Here is a 21,748-nt window from a genome sequence, read left to right on the forward strand (position 1 = left end):
TCCTTTCGTCTTTCCCTCTCCTTCCCTCTTTCCTGATGAAGCAACCGTTTGTTGCGAAAGCTTGAATTTTGTGTGTATGTTTGTGTTTGTTTGTGTGTCTATCGACCTGCCAGCGCTTTTGTTTGGTAAGTCTCATCATCTTTGTTTTTAGATATATTTTTCCCATGTGGAATGTTTCCCTCTATTATATTCATATTCTGTAGTGTTATTTATATAAATGACATACATAAAATGACCATTTTCATTTCCACTGTTTTTATGGCTTCCATTACAAAACATACACGTTTGGATTCCACAGAGCAAAATACAGTGCATGCAATAGAAGAATGCTGTGTGAAGAGGCATGCCACTGCATTTTGGCACACTTAAGACCAAATAACATGTCCTACATTTCATCAAACACATACGTTTCAATATAAAACTCACCAAAAAGATGTGCAGTACAAAATGAACATAATTTTGAAACATCAATTTTTTTTTTTTTTTTTTTTACTTCTTGGTGTCCTATCTGCAACGCTCAAGGGGGAGGCGGTGTGTCACTATCAAGTTTTTGTCCCAGTTTGGGAATATCATAGGTCTTGGGTTGCAGAGAAGGGCAGCACAAATAGTCACAAGTTCGTTTAATCCATGGAAGAGTGTCGCAGAGATACTGAAGGAACTGAACACTGTTGAAGACAGGTGTAAAGTATCCCAAGAAAGTCTACTAACAAAGTTTCAAGAACCAACTTTAAATGGTGACTCTAGGAATAATACTACAATTCCCTGTATATTCTTCACATACAGATCATGAGAATAGGATTAGGATAATAACTACATGCACAGAGGCATTCACACAATCATTCTTCCTGCACTCCATACATGAATGGAACAGGAAGAACCCCTAATAACTGGTACAATGGGACAGTAGTTTGCGGAATATAGATGTAGATGTAGTTGCAGATGGTGTAAGGCCATGTCTATGCCACCCTGCCCCTGTGATTCACCCGTAAATGGATTAATGTAAGTCCTGAATTGTGTTCACAGGAATTTTGTAATTTCGTCATGCTGTGAAAAATTTTCACCAGATGCTACACTTTGCACTGAATCACAATCCATTACAAAATTGCAAATTATCTGTAATATTACAGGTGATTATGAATGCAAAAGTGATCAAAGTCAACCTGAAATTCTTCAAGTCACACTTGAACAGAAGTATGGGGTTTCTTCAATAGGTATCAAAACTGACATCCCAAAACGAAATTTATTGCAGATGTATGTGTAACTGTAAGACTGTTCAGGAACCCCCATCAAAGTTACATGGATCACTTCAATCATACAGAAACTATGTCTTTTCAGCATAGTTGGGCACATGACCATTAATCATCAATTACCATCTTCAGAAATCATGTTGTGGCAAGTTCGGGGCAAGTAGGTGTGTGGCTAAAATCGATTGCACGTGATCAATGCAAACAGTCAAGCATGAGTGAGAATAATTAGGTGTTGGCTGTTTATGATTGTATGTTAACTGAGATCAGGTTACATACTACTTTTGTTTAGTGGATTGACTTTAAACTACATGATGGAATCAGATTCTAGCTCTACAACTGATGAATATCTATGGTTGCATTAAAGTGGTTACATTAATTTTGTATCCAAATTGGGAGAGCAAACACTTGTCGACTGTAAATTGTGCTTGCCTAAAAGATCAACAATTAGGGCTCACACTTCAAGCCATAATGATCTGAAACAACATGTAAGGAGAGGACAAAAATCTTGGTATGTTGAATTTGAACAAAAAGTGAGGACAGGATCTCGTCAAGGGAAATCTTGGGCAGTCAGACAAAGAGAGAGGAATCATTAAAAGCAATTTGGTTAAAAGAATATGACAGAGAAGCACTGGTGAGACTTTTTGGGATTGCAGCAATTGGCAGTGATGTTTCTCAACCTAGTGTGGACCAGTGTGTCATAACATTAATAAATAAATAATTATAAAACCACATGATTTGGTCATATGTTTGATTCCCCTGCTCATTTCACTACAGCCACAGTACATCATTAACTCTGCTGAGTTTAGAGGTGGATATTACAATGCCCCACTGATGAGTACCTACTCCTGTTCAACAGCATCAATCATTTGAGTGTTATCACATTGTGAGCCTACAAGTAGTTGGATGGGCATATCAATGGATATGTTGGGCACAACATATTCATGGTTGTCACAACTTTCAGCTGTGGTCTACGGAATATTCCCACACCTGCACATCAGATTCTGGACTTCTACATAGTATGAACATCAAGATAGATGCATTGTGCAGGCAATGATGGAAGGCCAAACTTCAATCAGGGACAAAATCTGAGCACTTATTGCATCCACTGTGTCATCAGAGCCACTGGAAACCATCTGCTTGCAGCCAGAATAAGACCACAGACTACCACTGAAACCACAGCACAGCTAAACATGGCTACTCTGGTGTTGTGAAAGAGGTAAAGTAACCAGTGCCTGCTACATTACACAGACAGTGACCACATGCTGAAGGCAATTTCTTCATTAGGAAGGTGATGTGGTTTTTCAGCAGTATAATGCACATCCACATACAGCTGATGCGATGCAACTTGCTCTTCATGATGAACAACAACTGCCCTTGCCAGTAAGATCACTAGATGCCTCACCAGTTTAACACACTGCAACAAAAGGCCCAAGATGCTTGGGACAATCTGTCACAGGATACCATTTGGCACCTTTACGATTGTTTGCAATCTTAGCATGTGAGTATACACACCTATATTGCCAACAGAGATGGGTAAACTGCAAATTTATTCAACTGTTTGGGCACCATTTACTGTGATGTGTACTTCTCATTTGGTCTGAATTTATTATGTTATTGTTGTGGTCTTCAGTCTGAAGACTGGTTTGATGCAGCTTTTCATTCTACTCAATCCTGTGCAACTATCTTCATCTGTGTACAGATATTGCAACCTACATCCATCTGAATCTGCTTACCGTATTCATCTCTTGGTCTCCCTGTGTGATTTTCACCTCCCCCCTGCCCCAACTTCCCTCCATACAATCTATCGATCTAACCTACTTTCTTGTGTAGCACCATATTTCAAAAGCCTCTACTCTCTTCTTGTCTGATCTGTTTATCACCCATGCTTCGCTTCCATGCATGACAAACTCCAGAGAAATACCTTTAGAAAAGACTTCCTAACTATTAGGCCTATATTTGAGTTAACGAATTTCTTTTCTTCAGAAATGCTTTTTTTGCCATTGCTAGTCAACATTTTATATCATCTTGACTTTGCACAAGTAGCAAAACTGATCTACTACTTTAAGTGTCTCATTTCCTAATCTAATTCACAATTCGAATGTATTCCATTATCCTTGCTGCCCCACAACCTCCTGATGCTGTACCTGTTGGCAGTCTAGTCCCTGCACACTCCACTGGACAGCATCTCGACTGCAACTTGACGTGTCTTCTTTATAGGAAGTAGCAATCTGTCAGTACCTGCTTTCTTTGGAATTGGAATTGTTACTTTTTTTTTTTGTAGTCTGATGATATTTCGCCTGTCTCATACATCTTGCACTCCATATGGAATAGTTTTGTAATGGCTGGCTCTCTCAAATCTATTGTTAGTCATGACAGAATGTTGTCTACCTCTGGGGCGTTGTTTCAACATACGTCTTTCACTGCTCGGTCAAATTTTTCTCACAGAGTCATATCTCCAATCTCATCCTTGTCTACGTCCTCTGTCCTTTCTATACTATTTCCCTCAAGTACAACTGTCTTGTATACACCCTCTATATACTCCTTCTACCTTGCAGCTTTCCCTTCTTTGCTTAGTACTGGTTTTCCATCTGAGCTCTTGATATTCATACAGCGGCTGCTTTTTTCTCCTAAGACCTCTTTAATTTTCCTGTCAGTGGTTTCTATGTTCCCCATAGTGAAATATGCTTTAAATCCTTACATTTGTCCTCTAGTCATTTCTGCTTAGCCATTTTGCACTTCCTGTCAATCTCATTGTTTAGACATTTGTATCTCCTTTCACATGCTTCATTTATGGCATTTTCACATTTTCTTCTCTCAACAATTAAATTCATTATCTCCTGTGATGTTTAGGGATCTCTACTAGGCCTTGTCATTTTACATATTTGATCCTCTGTTCCTACAATGATGAACTAGCTGCCATGTCACTTGTCACGAAAATGACCCTGTCTTGAGGATACTGCTCTTTTTCTGGTAGTGTAGTTTTAACAATGTATACAATTACTATTCAATACAATGATACAGTAATGGTAACTTTAACTTTATCTGATGACTGCTTGCGCAGGGTACTCCAGGCCAGCCATGGAAGCTGCTCTTGCCAATCGAATGGGACCAGTGGGACCACACTATGCCCCCATCTTTTGTTGTAAGTTTTAGCCTGTAGGCCATACAGACATACGCACCTTGTCGGTCAGTGTCATTCGAGCAGTGAAACACGCATCATGAGTACAACAGTGAAGTTTGTGAATGCAAAAATGGGAAGAGTGAATTATTCAATATTTGCAATTCATATGTGCATACAGAGTCAGCTCATTCTGTTGATAGTTTGTTTGAACAGTAGTTTCCAGGTGTGAGTTCTAAGTCGTGATGCAGTTCACAAATTAGTGAATAAATTTCGTGAAAAGTGAGGTGTTCAAGACACTGCATATTGCCTGGAAAGTTCCCCTTAAACGTCTCTTAGGCATCTTTCACAGCAAACACAAATATCATGCACCTCTGCACAAAGAGGTGCTAAGCTGTTTAAGCTAACACCCTATAAAGTACCTGTAGTACAAGAACTTTGACCTCGTGATCTCACAAATGGGTTTTAAAACAAGTGCATGAAGGTGAAATGGATCCTTACCTCATTCTGTTTTCAGATGAGGCTTGGTTCCATTTACACGGATATGTTACTTCCCAAAACTGTTGACATGGCAGTGCACATAGACCTGTTGTGCTTCATGAGGAACCTCTTCATGATCAGAAAATAGGGGTGTGGTACACAGTTAGTGGTGAAAGAATAATCCACCCAATTTTTTTTAATGACACAGTTATAAGTGAAAGATACGTGCAAAACATTTTGCGAACATTTTTTATTGAACTGAGGTGAAAGAGAATGAAGCATCACAATTTTTCAACAGGATTCAGTCAGGGCTCGTATGGCCAATGTTTCTTAGCATGCTATTCATGATGTGTGTGATAAAAGGTGATTAGTAACAATATTTGCCTCCTAGATGTCCTGATTTAACACTCTGTGATTTTTGTTTGTGGGGTGCACTGAAGGACAAAGTGTACACAACAAATCCTCACATGATAAAGGAACTCAAGGATAATATCCATGAATCAATTAATTCAATATCTCAGAGAGAATTACATAGTGTGATTAATAATATCTTAAGTAGATGTCAGAAATGCATGGAAAATAATGGCATGCATTTCCAGCATCTCCTTGCATGACTTGTTGAGTACAAAATTTATTCACTTATAATTTAAATGTAGACATGTCGTACCACAGCAGTAGCCGGGCAACACTGTGTCTGATCGCCGGGCAATGGAGCGCTCACTGTGTGGCATCGACTGTGCCGTGCAGGCAGTCATCAGATAGATGGAACACCCTGTATAAGTCTTACAGGAGTTTAGATCTTACCCCTTCAGTCATAAGCAATCCTTTATGATACATTTTAGAACCTATTCATCGGTCACCAAGAACTACTTCCACAACTACTTTCATAGCCCAAAAGTGTTTCACTGTCTATTATGAAAATAGTAAGTTATAAGATAGATTTAAATAATTAACATCATGTTTTCTGATTAGCCCTGACACTTGGCGATATTAGGAAGTAAAAATACAGTCTGAATTAATCACAGAGAGTGAATATCTTGTTCTCATTTCCTGGCTGTAGTATCGTAAAGCTTTTGTTTTTTTCATTACCAATATAACTGGTGCTGCAGATGTGGTTTGCTACTATAACAAAGACTTGTCACATCCATCAGTACCAAACAACAAAGTTGTAAAAAGTGCAGATTATTTACAGTACTACAACATCCATTGAAAACAATATGTAACATGATAGAGGTGTCATCCACTTCATGATGACTGATGTCTAGCATACAGTTCCTTTTCTAGTTATATTGCCTGATGACCATTCATACACTGCACATCAATGAAAACATTGAAGTCTCTACTTTTATTTCTTATGTATACATCATATTTTGACAGAAATGGGGTTGGAATAGGGGGAAATATCACAAACCATGCATTTTTGAGCAGTTTTGGTGGAATGTCAAGACTGAAGAACCACGAAGTCAAAAATCATACTTCCTTGAACAGTATCCTGAATATAGTTTAAATAACACTTCTCTACTTACGGGGAGATTTTCATTGTTTTCTGGCTAGTCATTTAATTGAAATAATATACCAGGCTACACCCCGAGACTGCCATTACTGTTATAGCTACTACCACAAAGAAAACTTGGGTGTAAAGCTTGAATTTTGACAGTTATATCACTTTACCATTATTAATGAATAGTTCCCTCATTTGAGAGTTCAGAGTTAGCTTGTAGTTGCTTTCATTGCTGCAATCCACAAAGGCTGTGATTGAGCCTAGCTGTCATACCAGTGCACTATCACCACTGTAATGCGTGCTAAGCACCTATTTCACCAATGACGAGTGGAAACATTGTTTTTGTGCTCCAATACAGTACTGCTATGTTCAGTTGCTGTTGAGTATACAAGGCAAATTTCAGCCTTTTAAGAAACAGTAAAATGGGAAATTGAATATTATTGTTTAGTATACAAGCAGTCCTCAATAACTGAGGAATGGTATCTGTTGTGCATAAGTACAGTTAATAAAATTGAACTATGATGCACAGTGATTAGCTAGGATAAAGTTCACAGGGCAGAACGACAAATTTATATTAAAAAAAAAAAAAAAGAGATTAAACTAACATTCTGACATTACCAGTGATTAGAAATTCTATGTCACTGATTACTGGAAATTTAATTATGGAATGGAATTCTTCCTCAATTTCATACATGAATAACAATCATGATCCATTTTTTTTTTTGCACCACATTTTTGCACAAAAAAATTTATGCCAGCACACTACACAAACCCATACAGAATGCAACACTGTTTGAATTCCACATGTGATTATCATATACATTTTCTGACACCCAAGGCATTTTTTTTAGACATTGTCTTCTTTGTTTTATTGTCTCTTTTTTCCGCAAAGTCACAGTCATACAAGTTATATTTTGTTGCTGCTATGCAAACTTTCTGGGATGATTTGAATTCCACCTAGTCTCATAATTGTAATAAAGAACCCATTGCCTATTTTGCAAGGGTCTTATTTCCTCACAAGTATTTGTCTCTTTCCTCTTACACTCAATTATTTTCCATCATTATAGGTAATTTATTGATTTTTTTATTTGAAACTGAATTTCTGAACAACACATCAACTTTCTTGAACGAAATTTCTGCCATTTGACTGTAGATTTGTATTCATTCTTTTCACACAATCAGGATTTCAGCTTTATAGCCATTTTCAAGGGCAATTTGAAATCTCAAAAAACAACCAACCTGCCTCATTCACACATCATCATTGAAATAACATTTATCTGATCTCTTAAACCAGTTGTTGTATTAAAGGAGATGTGTATATATTTAAGAGACATAATATACTGAAACTGTGCATATGCGGTACAACAAATAGTTTACAAGAGCAGGCAAATGTTATTTCGATGATGACATGTCAATTAGAAGGGCAGACATTTTTTGACATTTCAAATTGTGCTTGAGATTGGCTACAAAGTTGAAATCATGATTGTTTGAAATGAACAAATACAAATCTACAGTCAAATGGCATAAATTTCTTTCAAAAAGTTCTAGGCAACTGTGGTCCCCCACAAAGGAAAAATTATTAACGCAACTAACAGTTTTACTACTCGTGCCAGTACAGCCTTCCACTTGAGTTTTCTAATTTCCCAACAGGCCTGCTACTGCTGGAAAGCACTTTCCTACATACAAGAAGCATGTCCTTAGATGCAAGTCATGGAATTTTCCTTCTTATGGCCCCCTGAGTAACAGCATCCTGTATAAATTTCTGTCATATGCCAGAACACTTTTTTGGTCATGTAAAACTTGGAAATTTTTAGTTTTTTGGCCTTCTTTTAAAATTAGTTTCATAATTTTTTCGATTACCTACACCTACACCTGCATCCATACTCTGCAAACTGTTCAACAGTTGCTGGTATAGGGTACTTCCCATTGTACATATGGATCGCGGGATGGACAAATGTTTAAATAACTGAATGCACACTGTAATTCATCTAATTTTGGGCTCATGGTTCCTATCAGAGCGATAGGTGGACAGTTGTCGCATATTCCTAGAGCCATCATTTAAAGCCAGTTCATGAAACTTTGTAAGTAGGTTTCTTGGGGTAGTTTGTGGCTATCTTCAAGTGTCTGCAAGTTAAGTTTTTTCAGCATCTTTGTGACATTCTCCCATGGGTCAATCAAACCTGGGATCATTCATGATGCCCTTCTCTGTATACATTTAAAATCAGCTATGAGCCATATTTAGTATGGGTCCAACACACTTGAGCACCGTTATAGGGTGGGTCTCAGGAATGATTGGTAACCAATTTCCTTTGTAGACTGATTGCATTACCCTGCTATTATACCAACAAACTGAAGTTTGCCACCTGCCTCACCCATAACTGAGCCTATGAAACTGCTACATTTCATATCCCTACAATGTGTTATATCCTGATATCTGTACGAGTTGACCTATTCCAACTGTGAATCATTTATCTGCAGTCATATAATACTATAGTTATCTTTTTCATTTTGTGAAGTGCAAAATTCTACATAAGGGTACCTTCTTATCAATAAATGCATTATCATGAAAAGGCTGAGGTGATTATTAATGTTGTCTGCAAGGTCTTTAATATACAACATGACCAGCAAGGGTCCCAACACACTCCCTTGGGCACACCCAAAGTTACTTATATATCTGCTGATGAAGTTCCATCCAAGATACCATGAGGTTTTCTCCCTAACAAAAAACTCTCAATCAATATATTTTTCTTGATACCCCACATGAGTGTACTTCTGATAATACACTGAAGTGGCAAATAAACTGGTATCAGCACGTGTATTCAAATACAGAGATAGGTAAACAGGCAGAATACGGCACTGTGATCGGCAATGCCTATGTAAGACAAGTGTCTGGCACAGTTGTTAAATCTGTTACTGCTGCTGCTTCGATATGGGCTTTTGGAGCGTAAGGCCCACTCAAGAACCCTTGACGACTGCATGATACAAAGCTTTGAGACTCACCTGGGCCCGTAAACACCAACATTGGACTGTTCATGACTGGAAACATGTTGCCTGGTCAGGCGAGTCTTGTTTCAAATTGTATCAAGCAGATGGACGCGTACAGGCATGGAGACAACATCATGAATCCATGGACCCTGCATGTCAGCAGGGAACTGTTCAAAACTGGTGGAGGCTCTATAATGATGTGTGGCATGTGCAGTTGGAGTGATATGGGACCCCTGATACACTTAGATATGACTCTTGACAGGTGACATGTACATAAGCATCCTGTCTGATCGCCTGCATCCATTCATGTCCACTGTGCATTCTGATGGAATTGGGCGATTCCAGTAAGACAACCTGATACGCCACACATTCAGAATTGCTACAGAGTGGCTACAGGAACACTCTTCTGAGCTTAAACACTTCCGCTGGCTATCAAACTCCCCAGACATGAACATTATTCAGCATATCTGGAATGCCTTGCAACATGCTGTTCAGAAGAGATCTCCACTCCCCCATAGTCTTACGGATTTATGGACAGCCCTTCAGGACTCATGGTGTCAGTTCACTCCAGGACTACTTCAGACGTTAGCAGAGTCCATGCCATATTGTGTTGTGGCACTTCTTTGTGCTCATGGGGGCCCCACATGATATTAGGCAGGTGTACCAGTTCCTTTGCCTCTTCAGTGTGAAGTGTAGATGGGGTACTGAATCAAATGCTTCTTGGAAATCTAGAAATACTATATCTTCCTTACTGCCTTGATCTGTAGCTTTCAAGATGTGAGAAAAAAGGGAGATGGGTTTCATGTGATCGACGTTTTCAGAACCCATGCTGGGTGACATGGAGAAGGTCATTTCACTTCTGCTACCTCTGTCATAGATGGATGTGACCTGTGCTTTGTTCCAACTACTGGTCATGGATTTTTGTTCAAGGAATCTGTGGCAGATTATAGCTAAAAGAGGTGCTAACTCAGCTGCACATTCAGTATAGAATCTGTGACATTCAGCAGTTTTCTTAACTAGCTCTGAGTCAGAGCTGCTTGTGCCCTGTTCTTTTTCAGTACAAAACTAAGTGTGCACACTGATGATCAAGCACTTCTTACAAATTTGTAAATGGTGCCTAATCCCATGTTATATGACAGCACATGTACTACTTATATGATGAGAAACCCTGGTATAACCATGGCGACAATTAGAGGTGAAATACAGATTGGAATTCAGCAACATATTACCCACAAGGGTGAGCTGGATGAGGAAACAAAATCCAAGTACATTAAATATGTTATACTAGTCCTTTATGTAGAATTATGTACAAAGCTTGCACTCCATTTTTTGTCTTGTTCACACCTTTCCCCACATGACAAATAGCAACAATATACACCTGCCATTATTATAACAAAATGATTAACCAGAAAGCAGAGAATATCCACCACTAAATAGAGAAGGATTATATCTTTGACAGTTCACAAAAAAAGTGGTTTGACAAATATTTCTGCACATATCATTATCCTATTGTCCAGAATATAATACCCACATATGAAGTGGAAGAAGACTGTTGCACTTCCAGAGAAGTGTGGCACACCTATGCTTGTCATGCAATGAATGTACAGGAAGCCAGGGCCCATTCATAATGAAATTTATAACAGAATACCAGATACCCACATTTCTGAGGAATCATATCCCACATTACTCACATACGTAACAGTATTCATCACACACATATTCCCCAGTCAGAAGTAATACCTTCAGTGAGGTGGAATGATTTTATGTACTCATTACTGATGAGATGTAACTACTATGGATGCAACCATTTGTTAAATGGACTATCATTGGAATGTGAAATAAAGTTCCCTTTCTTCTAGAGGAGAAGATTACTGTTTAACTCCAGTCAACAATGAGGTCGCTGGACACAGCACAAGCTCAGAGTAGGGAGGGATGGAGACAGAAATTGGCCATGCCATTTTAAAGGAACAATCCCAGTATTTGCCTTAAGTGATTTATGGTAATCTTGGAAAACCTAAATGTGGATGGGGATGCGGGTTTGTAACCATCATCCCCATAAATGTGAGTCCAGTGTACTGACTACTGTGCTACCTCACCTCAGTCCCTTTTTTCTGGGTGCTACAAACAAAATTGACCACAGAGGAAAGGAATACAAAATAACAACTGCCATTAATAACTGAAACAAGCACAACTCTTCTCTGTTGAATGTTTGGTAAGATTGAACATACATTTTCCATAATTTCATTTTCTCATAATTTTACAGGATGACCTGAAAGACTGTTAACATTTGAAAACATGCTGTTCCTGAAACAATGGAGGTAGAGATGTAAAACTTGACACACGTGCCTGAAATGACATGGGGTTTTATTTAAATGAAAAGAAGGTGCAAAAACCAGCCAATGCTCTCACTGGACAACAACATGTAAGTGACACTGCATGAAAACACCCACAACTGCAGAATTTGAGCAACTGAAAATACTACAACATTCGGCAAATCTCACTGGACAACGAGAAAGTCATGGTGTGGTGTGGATTTATCACATAAACCATGATTGGACCCTTTTTCTTTGAGGAAATGTGAGGTGCTGCCTTTCAAACTGTCAGCATGAGAGGTGTGAGGTATACCAGTGTGTTACAGTATCACATCACCTCTAGCATGGCTAAAAACCAACTGCTGGAATGTATGACTTTTACACAGGATAGCACTCCACCCCATATTGCTACATGTGTGGAAGACCCCTTTGGCACCTCATTTGGTGAGAATCATGAGCTGAGCTTCCCCAGGTCCCCAGACCTCATTCCATGGTTTCCTGAAGTCACAAGTCTGTCACAATCAACTTACCTCATTAGGGATGCTGAAAGACAACATCTGACAACAATTTGTCACGATACCTACTGATGTGCTGTACAGTGCTGTTCACAACGTTGTCTCTTGGCTACAGATATTATCGATGAATGACAGCCAACAGGTTGAGCATTTGTTGCAAAGAACATTTCTAACATTGTTAAAAATCCAGAATGAGATTTTCACTCTGCAGCGGAGTGTGCGCTGATATGAAACTTCCTGGCAGATTAAAACTGTGTGCCCGACCGAGACTCGAACTCGGGACCTTTGCCTTTCTCGGGCAAGTGCTCTACCAACTGAGCTACCGAAGCACGACTCACGCCCGGTACTCACAGCTTTACTTCTGCCAGTATCTTGTCTCCTACCTTCCAAACTTTACAGAAGCTCTCCTGCGAAACTTGCAGAACTAGCACTCCTGAAAGAAAGGATACTGCAGAGACATGGCTTAGCCACAGCCTGGGGGATGTTTCCAGAATGAGATTTTCACTCTGCAGCGGAGTGTGCGCTGATATGAAACTTTCTGGCAGATTAAAGTTTGGAAGGTAGGAGACGAGATACTGGCAGAAGTAAAGCTGTGAGTACCGGGCATGAGTCGTGCTTCGGTAGCTCAGTTGGTAGAGCACTTGCCCGTGAAAGGCAAAGGTCCTGAGTTTGAGTCTCGGTCGGGCACACAGTTTTAATCTGCCAGGAAGTTTCATTGTTAAAAATCAGTTGTTGTGCCAATTATTCCTTTTGTATCATATTAAACATCATCTGTTGGTCATTTTGTGCACTTTTTTTATTTCAGTAAAGCCTCATGTCATTTCAAGCATGGGTGTAAGTGTTTACCTCTCTACCTACATTATTCTGTGAAGTACTGAATCTCAAATGTTAACAGATTTTTAGGTCACCCTGTATTTTGAGTAAAAATCTGATAAAATACGAGTGTCATTCCAAAATTAATCCCTCCTACTTTTTTGTGGTGACTTTGGATGTCCATTCAAGATGTCTCTGGTCTAGTGCTAATGCTTGAACCTCCCTCTTTCATTTTCAGCTGGTTACATTGTTCTGTGGTAGTTGGCACCAGCAGGGGAGTGTATAAAACAGCGATGTGTGATTGAATTCCTTATTGCTGAAGAAATTGCACTGACTGAGATCCATACACACTTGCTAAAGGTGAATGGAGATGATACAATAGACATGAGCAATGTGAGGCAATGGGTAATTTATTTTCAAGGTGGTGAAAAGGGTGTGCATGGCAAGCCGCCATGGCACAATCAACCCCAAACAGCTGTCATCCCTTGCAGTGAAGAGCATCTTGATCAACTCATCCACGCTGATCGGCGGACAACAACCAGAGAATTCTGTGCAAAGCTGAATGTTGGGTGTAATGCCTTGGAAATAATGTTGCAACATCTTGGTTATTGCAAAGTTTGTGCGAGTTGGGTTCCACGAATGCTTATGGAAGAACATAAAACGCCTGAAATGGAAATTTGTCTGGACCTGCTGGACCAATATCAAGCTGAAGGTGACAATTTTCTGAATAGCATCGTCACTGGAGATGAGAAGGCTGTCACCACTACAAGCCAGAATCCAACAGACTGTTCATGGAGTGGCGAGATGAGAATTCTCCATCAAAGAAGAAATTCAGACACAGCCATCTGCAGGCAAACTGATGTGCACAGTGTTCTGGGATAGCCAGGGTGTGGTTCTTTTGGATGTCCTGGAGCCTGGAAAACTGTCAGTTCATTACGTTATAAGATGACACTGAATAAGCTGAAATTCTGAATTTCCAGGGTAAGGCCAGAGAGGAAGACCAGCTTGCACATGCAGCGTGATAATGCCAGGACCCACACCAGTTTTGTGACCATGCAAATCATTGCAAAATTTGGCTGGAATTTCTTACAACATCCACTGCACAGTCTTGATTTAGCGCCTTCAGAATTCCATCTCTTTGGGCTTCTGAAAGATGGACTACATGGCAAACATTTTCAAGGCTCAGATGTGGTTGAAAAAGTGGTTAGCCTCTGCTAGTTCTGAATTTTACAAGTACGGCTTGCAGGCTCTGGTTCATTGTTGGCAAACGTGCATAATGAATGGTGGTGACTATGTGGAAAAATGATGAAATATGGCTCTATTTAGCTGTGCTGTGTGTGATTTATGTATCCAGGGGCGATTCTAGAAGTTGGTCAAGGAGGGGTGGGCTAATGACCGGGGAGGGGGGTTGGGGGAATAGAATATCACTTAACAAAAAGAATTGGGATCCTCCACCAACAAATTGCTAAAATTTGGTGTTGCTTAAAGTAGTTTTTGGTAACTGTTTTGGGGTTCAGGTTAAAAACGTGTCTACAAAATGTGTGTGCCCAGGAAAATAATATGATCTGACCCAGATGTCTGGCAATTTCGTAGTTTTTGTCTGGGGTAGGAAGTTTAAATGTTGGTAGGCATATTTAGCTTTCTTGTACATTAATATACATCCATTATATATTAATAAATAATAAGACACACATTTTAAGTTAAATAATATTTATTGGGGATAATGCCAAATGTCAGACAAGCCTGAGTAAATAAAATATGGGGGTTTAGAAAGTACGCTATTTGCCATTCTTAATCTTTTGTTAAAATGTGTGTGAAATACATTGCAACCTATACTGCCACATAATTATTTTAAAAAATGATTGATCTGTTGAAGTAATATATTCGCTGATTTCTCAAGTTATTTTATCCAGTGTAATACGATACTCCATTGGGAGGCGGGGGGGGGGAGGGAGCTACAGCCCCCATAGCCCCCCCCCCCTTGCCACCACCCCTATATTTATCTCCTGTAGTTTCCATGAGTAAAAATAGGAAGCATTACTTTTGGAATGACCCTCGTCTTAGCAATTAGGAAATTGAGACACATTGCTAGTACAGTGGAGAGAACAATATTTGGTTCCAGATGTTGAAAACCTCAACAGAAATCTCAAACAATAACTGGTTTCAAACCTTACAACTTTCTAAAGCTAGGTATCAAAAAAGTATCAATCGCAATTAGCATAATTAATTTGTCTCAAAAAGTGTGCAGAAAAATAATGACTTAGGCATCATTTAGTTCATACAAGGATCTTACAAGTACAGTACACCACCTTTTAAAATACGAGGCTAAGTCAATTATTATCAGCAATTTAGTTATATTTTTGTTTATTTTGGTAGTAATGTCATCTTACTTTGATGACGCATGCTTTGTTTATTTGTTGTTATATCTTTGCAATTTTCAAGCTGCTAGGTTAGTTTCATTATCACTGCCATGCTCTTAATAATGGCTGCTCCACTGTCTATTTGCACCAAAGAAGAGCAACGTTTAGTGATCTGTTTTTTGTGGTTGGAGGGCACATCAGGGGCTGAAATTCATCAAAAATTTTCGGTACAGTATGGGAACAGTGTTTCGGCACAACAAAGTGTCTATGAATGGACTGAAAAATTCCGAAATTATCACACCAGTGTGACGCACAATGAAGGAGCTGGACGACTGTTTACCACTTCAAATGAAGAAACCATTGAGCAGTCATGTGAAATGATTCTCTTAGACAGACAATTAACTACTGATGAAGCAACACATCAACTGTAAATTAGTCATGGTTCTGACCACAAAATCATCCATGACAGACTTCATATAGTTCATGCAAGATGGATCCCAAAACAACTCACACAATTGAATAAACAAACGTACTTGGACACCTGCAAAAAACATTTGGACTGCTATGGTAACAAAGGGGACAACTTCTTAGACAGGATCATTACTGACCATCACTTGTTTGGTCCACTCAAACAGGCATTAAGGGGCCACTGATTTGCCTCGGACCAAGCAGTGAAAGAAGTGGTGCATTCCTAGCTCGCAGCTCAACCGAGAACCCTCTTTTATGAGGGCATCAGGAAGCTCAATGATGGACCAAGTGCGTTGAAACGCAAGGAGACTATGCCAAAAAATGATGTTCTTGTAAGTTTCCTATTTGATTACAATAAAATTTTATAATTACTTTGCAGATAATAATTTACTTACCCTTATAGCTGTCAGTATAATTAGCATAAACATATATAATTTTTACCGTATCTGTAATGACCATGATTTACTGAAACCTTGGAGAAACCAGGCAAACTAAAATATTCAAAATTCAACCATGGTGCCTTTTAATTCCTAGATAATAAGGCACTTTATAAGGGAAAGAAAGAAAATCAATGAACTGAAGACAAGCTATCCACAGAAAGTGCAATTTTGTATTATGTTGCTTAATCAGTACTTAATTGAATACAATAATTTAATGAATCTTTATTTTCATCAAGGGTGAATATAGAGGTCCTTTTATAATATACCTGATTTCAGCGTTCTTGGCTCAACTCCAAACGTAAAATCTTTTACTTCTTTGTACCACTTCTGACAGGCATCTCGTGCTGTAACATTTTTTCCAGCATCTGAGGACCACACACAAAAGATATTTTCCCCATATTTTCCATCTGGGCGATGACAAAATTTATCTTCTTTTGCCAAAGTTTTGGCCCATTCTGTAGCATATTCACACAACTAAAAACAAAGAAATTATTGTTTAGTTAATAAAATATTCAAAACATTTATGTCTGTACATAACAAAGTCTTTAATAAGAAATTATTTCTTAGAAATACATCAGTGTACAATCATACAATTTCATATTTTGTCACAGCATTTGCCAAAGTTCATAGATAACAGTTTATGTAAGGGGGAAATTATAGGAGCACATCCTTCTCTCAACCCAGTTCTTTAGTTGCATTTCTTCGGTGAGAGAGTGGGGGAGATGGTGCTGCAAATGATCAAGTGACAAAAACATCACAACTCCAAAAGTAAACCCCGACTTTAAAGAATATGACTGGCTAATTTTTCTAAAAAAGTCGATTGTCCATTTGCAATAATTTTATCTAATGTTTGTTGCATATCTTCATACTCAAAGTTATTTACTTTTCAACAGTTCTGAAATGTTTCTGGAACATATGTCATAAACATGAAAGTTACAAAACTTATGAGTGGGACAACAAGCAGTTAACAGAGTTACAAGCTATTAATTAAATTATTAAGAAATTAGTAGAACATAAAACTTTTGCTCTCAGACACTAAACATTCGAGTCATTTATGTTAATTTTGAAAAATAACAGTTGCTCTTAATTTGTAAAGTTTGCTTCTCCAGTCTCTGTAGTCACATAGCAGGAGAAAGAGTTATTTCCCACTAGAAATGAAACCTACACAACATTAAAACTGATTTGGTGCTATTCAGGTAACACCATTTTAACTTCTCTTGTATTTAGGAAGTTAATGGTGGTGTGTGAAATCAGTTGAGGTGCATAAACACTTAGTGCGATGATTTAGATAAAAATTACAGCTGATTAATGACAGAGGGAGAAAAGTCTTCTCACATAATAACTACTTTCAAGCTGTCCACCTCAGACATTGTCCGATACCGATATATTAAATTTGGATTTCATCCAGATGAATTTTAAGAAACTCCTTACTAAACAATATATAGCCTCTTTTGATATACACAAGGTGTAGTGCGACACACTCAACTAACATTACCTTTCTTTAACAGAAATAGCCGATACCAAGAATATTTTTGAATCTTGTGTAAGAGAACATTATCTCAGCTGTTTAACTAAATGAGTTTCATTTGATTTTATATACAATGCATTATATTTCTGACTAAAATGTATAAAAAGAAATTAATTTGATACAATCAATATATACTAACTCTGTATGTACAGTTAAAATTACTCTTCTTTTAGAAATATTTGAAATTATGGAATATCTGGCATACTTAAAATTCCTGTTATTAATTATGCAATCTGATGCTAATTATTAAATTTATTTTTGTATTCATTTACAAAATAATGGTATAACTTGGTCATGACTATTCTTTTGTCAAGAATGTCTGTCAACTCTTGTTCTGTAAACTCTTTGGAATATTGTTAGTACCACAGAATGAGTTAGTGTGGTGGGCAGCCTCTGATGCAATTGGATGTGTTTTTATGTTTGGCAATAACAATGTAAATTTCTGTTTTATGGAAGTGGGAATGGTAAAATCAGAGCGATATAGAAGAGTGACATAATAAAAAAAATAAGAGCAAACAGAGATAATGTAACAGGCTTACTTATTATTTATATAGTCATTTGGAACTCACAGAATTGAAAAATTTCAGCCTCAAGAATCTACCCTTAGATGTAATGAACTGTAGCCAACAATGATAAAATGAAGATAATCAAAAAATTTATTTGTACATCTTACTCCTCTCCATGCTTTTGAAATAAATCAATTTCTACGAAGAACCCGAAAAACTACTGGTGATGTGCGAGAGGGTAAGATTACAGTTGCGGGCATCATCCAGGAACAGTTGATTGACAATGAAGTCTTGTCTGTTGCAGAAGAAGGAAGGACAGAGATTTGTGCCAAATGCAGTTTATTTGAAACTCCAACCACTCAAAGAAAGAAGACCGAGGGCTACCTACCAACAGTGGCAAAATACTATCAACAATGACTGATCAGATGAATTGAAAGAGGACTTTACATCTACGATGAGGGACATCAAAAAGAAAAGATAAGTACAAACAATTTTGTTTTGTGGACTTGTTTGATTGCTAGAAAAATGAAGAGAGACGAGGGTAGTAGTGATGTAGAAGTGAAAGTTGTAGGACTCGGGCAGGACATGTTTGAACCAAGTGAAGTTGCACTCAGCAAAGAAACAGTGAAAACCAATATTTTGCAGTTGATTGTGGCAAAATTGGAGGAAATGAAGATGGGTACCAATAGCAAATTTAGTGCAGTTAATGAGCAGTTAACTGATTGAGTGTATTCTTCACGGTTGTACCCGTCGTGAGTTTTTCAAGTCAGCTCACTCATCGTACATTTAGATTTTGAAACTTTGATTTTATAGATGTAAACTTACTATTTGTAATTCTAGTAATTTACGTTGTCTCTGAACCTATTTCCATAGTTTAGTGTTGCACTGTTTTGACCTTGTATCAATTCTTGTGAAAGTATGTTCCACAGATCTGAAAATCTGAATACCACATCTTGATATATGTATAGATTATGACTTGTTTAATAGATTTTCCCCTTATGTTTTCTGTGTATTTTATGTATCAGATACTTCTATACACCCGCAATCTATCTTTTGGTTTATTTTTGTACACCGATTGGCAAACCTTATAATCTGCCACAAAATATTGTAAACACACTGTTTCCAAATTTGGTGAGTGGGCTATTGTAACAAGACACACTCCTCTAACATTCCTTTTCTTTTATAGAAATAGCCGATACCAGGAATATTTTTGTATCTTGTACAGGTGAACATTATCTCAGCTGTTTAGGTAAATGAATTTCATTTGATTTTGTATGTGATGCATTATATTTCTGGCTAAAATATACAAAAAGAAATTAATTTGTTGTGATTGATATGTACTAACTCTGTATGTACAGTTAAAATTACTCTTCTTTTAGTAATATTTGAAGCTACAAAATATCTGGTATACTTAAAATTCCGCAATCTGATGCCAGTTATTATTTCTAGATTGATTTACAAAATAATGATATAACTTGGTGATGATTCTTCTTTTGTCAAGAAAGTTTGTAATCTCTTTGGTTCCGTAATCTCTCTGGTTCCGTAATCTCTCTGGTTCCGTGAACTCTCTGGTTCTGTGAACTCTTTGGAATATTGTCAGTACCACAGGACAAGTTAGTGTGGTGGGCTTGCCTCTGATGGAATCGGATGTGCTTTTATTTTTGGCAATAATAATGAAATTTTCTGTTTTATCGAAGTGGGGATTGTAAAGTCAGTGTGATATAGAAGACTGTGACACAATAAAAAAAAGTGCAAACAAAGATAATGCAATAGGCTTACTTATTATTTATCTAGTGATTTGGAACTCACAAAGTTGAAACATTTCACCCTCAAGAAACTACCCCTAGACATGGCAAACTGCAGCCAACAACAAGTAAATGAAAATAAGTAAAAAACCACAAAGTTCTGTAAGTTTGTGCCAGATGGGTCCCTTGTCGTTTGGTTGCAGGTCATGTGTTGAGACGTTTGGAGGCCTGTCAGATGCTTACAGCAAGGTCTGCAAAAGAAGTGAATGCATTTTTGAGTCAGATCATTATCTGTGATGAAATATGGGCCTCCACTACACTATAAAGCCAAAACAAGACATTATGTGGATGAAGGGGAAGACAGCCACAGTAAAAACCAAGACTTGACTGTCACCAGATTTCCCTGACCGGCAGGCAGTTCGCTCATTGATTTTTTGCACGAGCGATGCACAATCAATGCTGTTTACTACCACAAGCTGTTGAACTCAGTGAGAGTTGCATACCATCACAAAAGATGAGACCAACACATTTGAAAGTTTGCAATTTCATACCCAAATAAGGAAATATGTCACCTCAGATAAAGAGAAAACAGAGTGTTGCACTGCCATGATATGAGAATAAAAGGGGCACACAGCTGATGTAGCTTTTCTTCTGTCTGTGTTAATCATGCATGGTAGGTGATAATTAGTTTAAAAAAAGTAAATATCAATCACAAACCAAAGGGAACTAGATATGCAACTTTGTTATGGATAATGCAGAAGGAATGCAAAGAGCATAGTAAATTGTATGCACAAAGGTATCCCAACAGAAAGTGTCAACAAGAATGGTAAGCCAGCAGATATGCAAAACTGTTATTGGAGCACAAGTGGAAAGCCTGTAATGAGTGGAGTGAACAAAATGTCCAACATCCTTGTAAAAGTTATCTAAAGATGATTAAAATCATCACAATCTTCTGAAACCTATTGGTCATAGTCCAGTGTTAACCCTATAAAAATTGCAAATGCCTCTGGAATAAGTCACTGTTCACATTTAGTGTGCAAACAGTTCCATCCATGTCATGTCGCTTCACCAGCAGATTAACCAGAGCAATTCCAGAACAGACATGGAATTCAGTAGCTCAGTTTTGATGTGGCTGCAGGACATTAGGTTCTTTTTACAAAGAATTCACATTACCAAAGAAGCTACCTTTGCAAATCATGGAAAGATGAATGTAAGAAATATGCTTTATTGGGCCACTGGGAAACCACAGGTTGAACATCAGAGGTAGTGGAGTGTGAATGTTTGGTACAGGATCATTGGAGAATACATGATTGCTCATTACTTCATTAAAGAAACCTTTATAAGCAGACGATACCATTTCCTACAGAAGTGCTAGCACGTCTCATAGATGGAGTACCATTTTAAATACATAGATGTACATGGTACCAACATGATGAGTGCTCAGCTCACTGCTTCTGGCTGTGAAAGCACTCTCATAGTTCTTTCATTGTAAACAGATATGAAGTGAAGACACCATCAGTTGGTTGGCACATTTGCCTGATTTGACACCTCTAGACTTCTTTCTGTGGAGTAAACTCAAAGACTAAATCCGTGCTCATCATCGTGCTGTTGAAGCATGTACAGTAATACAGAAGAAGTCTATCCAGAAGTCATTGCATCAGCAACTGCAAAGGTGTGCTCCAGTAGAGATTTTCCTACTTGGGTGGTAAAGGATAGCAGCTCACTGATAG

The 21,748-nt window shown here is 38.0% G+C and overlaps 1 protein-coding gene and 1 non-coding gene across 5 annotated transcripts in view; both read right to left on the bottom strand.

Annotated features, from left to right (window-relative positions):
- LOC124591732 (protein PRY1-like) overlaps positions 1-21,748 on the bottom strand; it is a 584,561-nt gene that overhangs the window by 6,631 nt on the left and 556,182 nt on the right. For all 4 annotated transcript variants that reach the window (XM_047131786.1, XM_047131769.1, XM_047131778.1 and 1 more), the window contains one exon: positions 16,506-16,713. In XM_047131786.1, coding sequence (XP_046987742.1) covers positions 16,506-16,713 — 208 coding nt within the window. The remainder of the gene's footprint in view (positions 1-16,505; positions 16,714-21,748) is intronic.
- Positions 12,414-12,488, bottom strand: Trnas-aga. The gene has a single exon. It is a non-coding gene; the product is annotated as a tRNA-Ser (tRNA).

Source organism: Schistocerca americana, chromosome 1 (assembly GCF_021461395.2).
Source record: "Schistocerca americana isolate TAMUIC-IGC-003095 chromosome 1, iqSchAmer2.1, whole genome shotgun sequence".
NCBI lineage: Eukaryota > Metazoa > Arthropoda > Insecta > Orthoptera > Acrididae > Schistocerca > Schistocerca americana.